Below are 10,441 nucleotides of genomic sequence, written 5' to 3'. Positions count from 1 at the left end.
CTCCAAACCTTTACGGTCTTATGGCCATGCCTCAAGTTTTACAGGGTCACCTCAGCAGTGATTTGACTGTAAGAATCTTATCCTGCGGCATTTGATGGGAAAATTAACTTGCAGGAACCCCTGCTGCAATAGTTTTCTGCCTGTGTACTCAAAGGTTTGAACATGAAATCAGTCTGTACCATCCGTGTATTTCATACAGTACTTTAAAGCATAAAGCAGAGAGTTGATCGACAGAAATACTGTTAAGAGGGGAGACATGTAGGAGGCTGAATTCAGGAGTTAGCAAAATCTAAAAAAGATAGTCTTGCAGTTACAGGAAACAAAACACACACAGTTGTTGCCTCTAAAAGGCAGGAAATTGAAGCAGGTATTTTTCCACATATAAAAAGGCAGAAAACCACACCTGCATTTTTGGCTCATATTCCTATTTTGATCAGATATCTGAATATCCTGAGTTTAAAACAAAATGAAACCTATTCTAAATGTTCAACAGGTGACTCATTATGTGAAAAGGACCATCAATTACCTGTAAACACAAGAAGAAAAACACCAACAGTCAAAAGTCAGAAGTTTAAACACATTTATTTGACTCATATAAAATGGCAGCTTACTAGAAATAAATAAAAATGTACAATAGATATCAAGTTGCTGAGTTTGTTTTGGCTCAGGTCCAGTTCAGAGTTGAAGAAGGCAATCTGCAGAAGAGAGAGAAAAACTGCATTGACAATGCCCATCATGCAGCACACTCAAAAGTACTTTTCACTATCATTGCATTTAATTGTTTAATTTTATTAGAATGATTTACTACTTATTGTATTGACCCCAAACGGCTCTGAGAACGAGGAGCTGAACTTGAGCTTGGCATTTTGAGATAACTGACAGTGACGACTGTGGATTTGACAAGAGTCAGGGGGCAATGCCACAACACGAACCCTTTTAACTTTCCATATTCTCTGGACAGTTGGAGAGAAAACAGGTTCCACATCTGTCTCATACGAGACATATCAGAGACTTGGGCATGAGGGTGGGGTGAGCAGGGAGGTGGTGCAGGGTGCATGTGTGAGAGTGAGAGTGAGTTTGAGTGTGGGGGAGAGGGAGAGAGAGGCGGAGAGGGAGAGACGCTTGAGGCTACCGGGTACTTGAGCCGCTATAATGGTGTCTCGTATGAGAAAACATCTGTGAATTTCCTCAGTGATCTACAACAAAGTATAACTCAGAGCAGTCACTCAGAAGACCTTTGAAGTTGCTGTCTGACAGAAAGCTGCCATTGTTCGTAGCCCCCAACACACAGAAACTCCAACTTTGGTCTCACTAATTTTCCCTGCAATGCGATACATCTCTTTTTTTCCTCTCTCTCTCCCGAGCCTATGAAGCTGGGGATCTCTGCATATTCAAGAGCAAAGAGTAAAGCCGTGGCAATGTGCCGGGTTGGCCCAGGGTCACGTAAGGCGGGACAGGTCATTTTACCTTCTCTCAGCCCACCCGGGATGTGTTAATCCATCCCTAAAGAGGGAAACTCTCCCCCCTCTATGATGATGTACAAGGGTACAGACTGCAGCGCTCTCGCAGGAAATATTACAATAAAAAGATCTCCAAACATCAAAAATACTGTGACACCAACAACTTAACTGTCCTCAGATATTCAGATGTTGCCAGATTTTAAGAACAGGTGGTTCAGGTTTTTATTATACTTTTATATTATAACTTTTATATAATTTCTAAATATAATTTCACTTTAGTGACCACTTTCCAGGCGTTATTGCTCCAGAGCACTTGAGCAAGGTATTAAGAGCCGCTACATGTTTCCTGCAACTGTTGGTATGTAATTGTGGGAAATTTGAAATAGTGTTATTTGTGAATGCTTCAACCGTACAGAACAAGTTCTTGGTTGCTTTTACGGAAATGCTATTTTTGATACTTAAAACATGAATGTTTTCAGGTTTGTAAGTAGAACAAGATTCCATGTTGTACTGGGCTGAATAATCTACATACATTTGTTAATTTTAGTAAATATTTAAATAAACATTTACTTTTAGAGAAGCAATGAAAACAAATGAATGACAAACTCTTTGGAGACATTGAACCTTTATCTTAATACTATGTTACAATATGTAAAATAAAAAATGTATATATATATATATATATATATATATATATATATGTGCCTATATGATGTAACCGATTACATTTGTCAGTGAAAGACCTTGTTCCTGTACAAGCCTTGTGTTGCCCATATTGACCCACTCATTTAGCTTAAAAATGTCAATAAAAATAAACCAGGTGATCCAGCGGCCACTAGCGGTTCAGTTCTAAGATTGCAACCAGACGTGTGCTCGTACGCATGCTCGATTGTGAAGTCATGAGCGAGCATAATCCAAAACACAAGCACTGTCATACAGAAATCCTGCAATAAACGCAGAAACACCAGCATGCAGGCTGTGGCTTTTCACTCAGACATGTTCAGGCCCTGTTATTTCAACGTTCCTGTCTCAGAGGCAGGTCTACACCGGCTCCGTAACGTTACTTCATTCAGCGCAGCGAGCCGCATATTGGCACAATCCTCACAAAAAAAGGCAGAGTGACAGCGGCTATAGACAGACAGGGAGAACAGACAGAGCTGAAAACTCAGGTAAACTCCCACTGCAACGTTACAGTAATATTTTTATCAGCTGCAGGTTGAACTAATCCATGCTCGTTACATGATCACGATACATTTACTGCACTTACTATCTGTGTATCTTTCACCGAAGGCTCAGCAATGTCAGCACAGCTACATGTACTGGATGATAATGAAACGGTTAGTGAGCTGGACTGAATATTATAACAAGATTGTGTCACACTTGATAACAGTTAAACCGCAGTCAGTAACTTTACTGTAACTAGTGTTAGTGGATGGCTCTTCCTTCCTCTGGGTTGTTGTGACCGGTTTATTACAGTAAGTTACAGCGACTGAGAGGTGGAGAAGCTGTGTACCTGAGTATAAACATAAACTGAATGTTATGAAGAAAACAGCAGCAGGTCCGAGCTCCTGTAGCGTTAGCTGGCTGCTCCTGGCTGCATCAATATAGGCTACCTTTACATGTGGAAAGCTAACGTTATATAACTTTGCACCGGATAACATTAGCAACTGCTCGGCCTTAGCCGGTGAGCTAACGTGACTTTCACTGTGTTTCTCCAGCTTTACTAATGCTCAATTTGTTCTTACTCAATATCATCTGAACCTGTTTGGTCTGATGGGCTTCAGCACATAAACCTTTATTGTTGTTTTGGATCCTTTCGTGGAGCCTGTGTTTTGCTGTGAGCCGGCTGTTTTATGGTGTGAGTGGACTGCATGTCGCTGTAGTCAGAGAGGCTCGGGAGCGCGCACAGGGCTGAATCCGACCCGGAGAACTCCCATTAAAAGCTTAGTGGCTGATGCAAGCAACGGAGAAAACAGGCGTGTGCTTCATTTCTGAGTGAGTTTTGAGCCCACTGACAATAAGGCAATGCCAATTTGATTTATTAAAATGAAAAACTTACATATAGCCCCTTTAAGGGGCATGTAAAGAAAATACTGTAATGTGACAGTGGGGGTCTCCACAGACTACTACATAAATTTGAGAAATCTAGGAGTTTTAGGACACATTTTAAAACATTTATACCGGACACTACTTTATTGTGACCTCAATCAAAAGGCCGTTTGGTTGAACACCAGGTGATACGTCCCTGCTCCTCCTGGCTGTGGCAAAAAAAAAAGAAAAAGCTTTCTGTTATGCCTCCCAAACTGAAACAAGGCCGTGGTAATTCTCACACTGTTACCCGTCCAGCGTTTATTCAATGGCAGCTGGTACCACCATCTGGGAAAGCAGCACCGGGGCAAAACAAAACAGGTTACACCTTTGGCCATGCCAAGTCTGCTAGTGCCCCACTCCGTCTACAAACTGAGAGAGGCTAATCACAATTTCACGCTCTGATTTGTCAAATCCCACTCCAGCACCGGAGGCAGCAAGAAAACTTTTAAGTCAATAAATTTCATGGCATATATAGGATAACAGCTCTTCCATACTGTTTCTATTGTTCTATGTAAGCCTTTTCTAGCTTTATCCCTCTTTACACAAGGAAGCAACAGAATGCTTATATCTCTATGTTTTTGCAAATGAAAAGGAAGCTGTAATTCTGGCCACAACATTTGGTCACCACCAAGATTGGCAGTCGGGAACAAACTCTTATCCCCTCATGCATGCATTTTATATTCATGCAAATGTTAACAACAAAACGGTGCCCTCAACAAACTGCAGGTGTGAGGAAGCTGAAACAAAAGCCACTGTAACCCTAATGGCATCCCTTGTCATTAAGAGACCTTTGATGTATGTACTCAACAGACTCTTTTATCTCCTTGTTCTTCTATGCCTCTTACTCTCTCGCTCTGTATCTACTGGCTCAACCAGTTTCTTTATTAATGCCGTCTTTGGGGAATGTTCTTTTGCTCAGAGCCCTCAACACACACCTGACATCTGGCTGACGCTCATGTATGTCACTTTCTTTGGCACCAATCATTAGCCTCACAATGCTAAGTTTGTAGCTATTTTAGGTGTCTGTTTGTCCCCTGTCCTTGAAGTTGGTGGGAACTGGACCTGGCATTAATTCTTCATTTATCAAACTGTGGTATGCAATCATATTATAGTGTGATATATTCTACTGTGGTGGAAAACGGACACATCTGGATATCAAAAGCATGTATACTGCATTAAAACAATATTTGAAAAGACTGCACATGGAATACTGGTATTCAAACTCTCTCTTTGAACTCCAAGGATATAAAACAGGACAATGTTGGCCTAATCGTCTTCTCTCTTTGAAGTAAGACATCACTATTAGGTGAAAAGGTAAGTATGCTTCTTTCGAAAATAAAAGCTTTTCATCATTTGTTAAGGCTGCAGTTCGAGCAATTTTCATAAAGGTGGTTTAAAACTTTGGATAACAATGTTTGGGGGCTGCCTTGGATGGAGCTTTAATGAAAGCACTACGCATGAAGCAAATAGCTAAAATGGCAAGAATAACACCAGCAGTAACGTTAGCCACATTAAAGGAGTCCTCTCTCGTGCACCAGATGTTGTCAGATTTAATGAGGAAAAACAAGAGGGAGCTGGATTCACTAAGACGTATTTAAGAAAACACAGGTGTCGGGACTCAAACGCTGAAATGACACTGCGTCTGCAGACCCCGTAACACGACCAGGAGTCCATGCAAACACAGGAGCTTCAGTTCATTAGGTCAGAACATCTCTCATGAGAAAGTATTTCATAACATTTGCAACACATAATCAGCTAACCAAGGCAATTACGTACACACCTCCGCTCACCTCCTCTCATATGCTAAAGCAGGCAATCAGCCAGGGAGTTAATTTGGCAGAGAAAAACAGGGGAAGAAACACCCACTCTGGAACCATTTGTCACCACAGTCCAACCTTGTTATTCAAACTAGTGAGCCTATTTGAAATTCCTCTCCATGGTAAAAACAGGGCCAAAATAATCAAGGGAGCATGATCACACTTAATTGATTCAGTGTACTTTTAAGATGCACTACAGGGTGCTGGGGTGACCTATTTCAGACTGCTCTTCAGAGGAGCCATCTATCCCAGCAAGGGAGTAATGCACAACGAGGATTTTAATTATTGCAGGATCTGTGGCTTCGACCGGAGGTGAAATGCTTCTGAACTAACTGTGACACCACATTATAACACTGCCAGTGGTCTGGAGTATTACTCTTTGAGTTTAATATGACAATAAATCGAAAAGTTTATTATTGATGCAGCTTAATTATGAGAGTTAATTTGATCATGGATACAGCTGGATTCTTTTTTTTAATAGTTGTCCACAGATAATTTAAACCAAATCTCAAACAACCACAAGAAAAAATTACATTATTTAGATAACCATTGCTTTTAAATGTCATTAAATAAGGGCAGTGTTGTAATGTAACTAAGTACATTTAGTACTCAAGAATGTGCTTCAGTACACATTTTTGAGTATAGTATTTCCATTGTATGCTACTTAATACTTCATTACAATTTAGATGGAAATATTTACTTTTAGTTGGAAAATGAAAGACATAAAACCACAGTGTTTTCAAGTGAAAAAACCCTTGGACTAGAAACCATTTTTCATCTTAAATTTTACTTGCACCATGTTTTGATTACATTATATTTCACATGCTTAAAAAAGCAGAAATAACATACATAACCAGCAATGTTTAGGTGATGAGTCAGTCCTCACAGTCTGACCCTCACAGAACTCAGCAGTGGGGTTTAATGAACACTTTGGACCTCTTTAAACCCACCACGATTCCATGAACCTGAACCTAAGTGAAGCCGGTCTCGCTATCTAGGCAGAGCTCTAATGTTTTCCCTGCTGAGAATAAGGAGGATGAGATCCTCAGTCATACCACCCTACTCTTCCTATTAAGATCAAAATCTCCTCTCAGGCCCTCGGGTGTCAACAAAGGGAGATGCAGTAAATGATATGCAAATTGAAAAGAAGAAAAAAAAAAGCTCTACAAATCAACTCGCCAGCCCTGCATTTCCGACACTTCACATCTTAAAAGAAAATTCCTGTATTTAGGGTGAAATTCAAATTGAGGTCTAGCTCTGCCTGTGTGAGGCTATTGCAGCACTCAGACTGCACAAAGCCCCTCTAACTACAGGCAGCTCGCTGTGGGAGAACTTGTAGAGAGAGTTTGGGGTTTCAGAGGGATTTGTCTCTGGATCTGTCTTAGACAATAGACATAATGCTCAAAATAGGTAGATCTTCCCAAGTCAGGTTAACACCACTGAGTTTAGAAACACACTGCCTGCGAGATGAGGGGCTCCTTAGAGTAAATGTGGAGCAATGCCAAATGATCACTGATCAGTCAATTGACAGAAACTAACTGTTATTGGTGTCATTTATTCAGATAAAATGGCAAACATCTGCTGGTTAAAGCTTAAAAAATGATATGTTTGCTTTTCTTGAGTTCATATTATTATAAATTTAATATTATGGAATTATTGCAGCCCTGGTATAGAGTTTAAACATCTGATATAACAGCATTAAAAACACAAATGAATGCTCAGCATTTAAGAGTTTCAAGATGACTATGGAAATAGCTTCTTATTAATGAAGCCTCCCTGCCCAGCGCACCACATGATGATGTGTATTCTTTGTGTTACGTGTATTGCCATTCATTTATTTATTGATGCAACATCTGTACCATTTCACAGCAGTTTGTAAGCTGAATAATAATTTCTTATTTAGTGCAGGATTTAAGACCCCGAAAAGGCCTCTGGAAAAATGACAAACGCCTCATTAAATTACAAATTTTTGCCACAATGAGATGCATAAAAGCAGCAAGTCAAAATCAGGACAAGAAAAGTTCAATAACATACACCAGGAAGGAGTCTGGAGCCCCTCTACTTGCAAAATGTAACATCTCTAACTATATCAAGCATTATGGCTATAAAACCTAAGCTGAAATGGAGAAACTGTGGTGTCTTACTACACAGAATAGCACAATGCTTATAGAAAACTTGTAATAATGTCACTGATGAGGAAGGTGTTCCTGTGAACACTTTCCAAACAGCTGAGGGAATCGCCTGTACAGGTCGCTTATTCTGCAATGCTGCTACTTGCTCCACATACCACAGCACATCCAACACAGAGGATGTTCTTTGGAGTGTCTGTCTACATGTCTGGCGCGTCTGTCTTACCGGTTGACATGGATGTAAGGCTCAGCTCTGACTGACGAGAGGCCCGCTAGAAAGGGTGGGAGGGGGGAGCGGTCGCGTACTCTTCCTCAGGGATCGACTCCACAGTTGACAGTAATTTGTAGTATTCATCTTCTCCATCCAGAACTTTGATTTGACTGTGATGGGAAAGAAGACGAGAAAGTGGTGAGAAGCAACTGGGATACAGAGCAGTCTTGATGGGATTTAGAATAAAAACAATATTTGCAGATACAACAATGAGGCACATGCATTTTCTTAAGCATACTGAGCTGAACCAGGATGTAATTTATAGTACAAATACAAGTCAGACCTTCAACAATTAAATTAGCATGCTGACAAAGCCTTAATATGTAACCCCCTCTCTAATGACGCAAAGCAACTGCTCATAAAAAGCCTGTTATTTTCGGCTCTCCATTTACATTAAAAGAAAACAACTCCATTTCTGGATTCTCCTATTTCACAAAGGGCCTGCTCTGTTTAGAGTTGCTGTAAGTAGGAAAGCAGTTATTTACCCAAGTTTTCTCGGCTTCCTCTTGCTCCCCTGGTAATCCAGAGTTCTCTGAGGAAAGGGCCAAGAGCACACAGTCAAAAGATGAGCAGAGAGTCATTAATTTTTAATTCAAAGTGATTTTGTGTTGAATGCGAGCAGATGCTGATAATATCAGAAGTCACAGCATAATTTTTTCTGATCAAAGGGCTCAAGTGAGTCTGATGAAGCATGCATCTTGCTCAGCTTTGATAAACCACATCAATTATTCACCGTGAAGGCAGACATCCTGACATGAAAGCAACAGATAAAGAGCATAAGCACATGTTCAAGACAAGAGGCAGAGAAGTGTGGGGGTGGGGCTCCAGGGTCTGGCACAGGTAGGTTTAATTGTATTATCATGTGGAACCAAAGTCAGACAAAGGCCTTTATCGGCACTTTGAACTCACATTTAGCTGGTTGTAGTACAGGCTGTCTTCAGGGCTGTTGAGCAGCTTGGGCTGCTGGCCCCGCCGGCGAGGAGTTCTCTGCTGCAGCTTCATCACTGGACCTGCAACAGAGGAAAAATGAGGGCAGTGATCCAACCAAGCAAAACAACAACAAGCACGAACACGATACTGATGGCGATGACAGCAGCAGTAAACAGATTCTGCCGCCCTTTTTAAAATCTGCACCCTCGTGTGACAAAGTGGCAGAAACATTTTTACTTTGGTCTAGGTTTAAGATTATGTAATTTCATCAAAGAGCTGACTCAATAACAGCTTAACATTACACAAACCCACACATAAATCACATCTAATTATATCTCTCCTTACAGGTGCACAAGAGACTAGAGTTCAAGTTCATAGCTACAATGGAAGAGGCAGAGGGTGAGACTGTGGTGTGTGGTGTTGGATACACTTCTGACTACTCACGCATTTTCACTTTCTTGTGACCACAACCCGCAAAAAGAGAGAAAAGTAATTCTTGAATGTGTTTACACTGAGGCTCAGATCAGATCTTGCCATCCTGTCAGACTAGAAACAAGTGAAAACGAATGTAGTGCCAGTTACAATATATGCATGGCAGCTGTGACCATTTCAACAAATGATGTACTTAGTTCAACTGTGTTTCTAGGAGAGAAAACAGTTTTTTTTCTCTGTTTAGAAGAAGCACCACCTACTGAGATGAATAAATTGAAAATTGCTACAATCATTTGCAAACGGGTCCTGGAAAAGTTAATATTGTGTCTACAGAGTGTTGACACTGAGTATTATTGTCAGAGCCTGAGAGTAAATAAAGTATTTTAATGATAATAATAGGTGAGGCAATTTATTACATGTGGTTTGAGAAGAGGAAAATATAGATATTTCCGCCTTTCCTGGACAGAGTGAGGCGAGGACGCAGACAGGGAATAGTTTTTTTCACACACACACACACACACATATGCTTTAATTACTTTATGCTTTAATTACTTGTTTAATGAAATGTATGGGGTTGATTGTTCTTATGTAGTTTGTATGATGCTTTGGCAATATTGTTGTTATACATTCTTGCCTATAAAGCTAATTTGAAGTGAAATGAATTGAATTTGAAATGGGGGGGGAGAGAGAGAGAGAGAGAGAGAGAGAGAGAGAGAGAGAGAGAGAGAGAGAGAGAGAGAGAGAGAGAGAGAGGAGCATGACATGCAACAAAGGTTGTGGTTATATGGCATGCATTGTAACCATTTGGCTACCAAGGCAATCCAAATATTTATTTTTAATACAACATTTGTCTCTGTGAGTAGTTGATGTATCGTATAACTGAAGAAGTAGTTAGTAGTGCTGCAGCTTGAGGCTTTTCTCGGAGTTCAGTGAGAAAGGTTGAAGGTAGGTAGGAGTGCAGTTTTTTTTTTCAGGAATACAAGGGCAAACGTAGAGCATCCAATTAGCCATATAGAATAGTCTTGATTTGGATCATCATATATACATACATATACACACATATATATATATATATACATACATATACACACATATATATATACATACATATACACACATATATATATACACATATATACATATATATACACATATACATATACATATATATATATACATATACATATATATATATACATATACATATACATATATACGTATATATATATATATATATATATATATACATATATATATATACATATACATATATATATATATATATATATATATATATATTTTATTTAACTT

At 39.7% G+C, this 10,441-nt stretch overlaps 1 protein-coding gene across 2 annotated transcripts in view; it reads right to left on the bottom strand.

The window, feature by feature from the left end:
- Positions 1-563: 563 nt before the first annotated feature.
- The window catches only part of myo3b (myosin IIIB), a 67,263-nt gene continuing 57,385 nt past the window's right edge, over positions 564-10,441 (bottom strand). For both annotated transcript variants that reach the window (XM_046054387.1, XM_046054388.1), the window contains 4 exons: positions 8,678-8,778; positions 8,254-8,300; positions 7,724-7,878; positions 564-695 (listed from right to left, as the gene is read on the bottom strand). In XM_046054387.1, coding sequence (XP_045910343.1) covers positions 7,770-7,878; positions 8,254-8,300; positions 8,678-8,778 — 257 coding nt within the window. In that variant the 3' untranslated portion in view covers positions 564-695; positions 7,724-7,769. The remainder of the gene's footprint in view (positions 696-7,723; positions 7,879-8,253; positions 8,301-8,677; positions 8,779-10,441) is intronic.

Source organism: Micropterus dolomieu, linkage group LG07 (genome assembly GCF_021292245.1).
Source record: "Micropterus dolomieu isolate WLL.071019.BEF.003 ecotype Adirondacks linkage group LG07, ASM2129224v1, whole genome shotgun sequence".
In the NCBI taxonomy this organism is placed as follows: domain Eukaryota; kingdom Metazoa; phylum Chordata; class Actinopteri; order Centrarchiformes; family Centrarchidae; genus Micropterus; species Micropterus dolomieu.
This window is presented reverse-complemented; position numbering and strand designations above follow the sequence as displayed.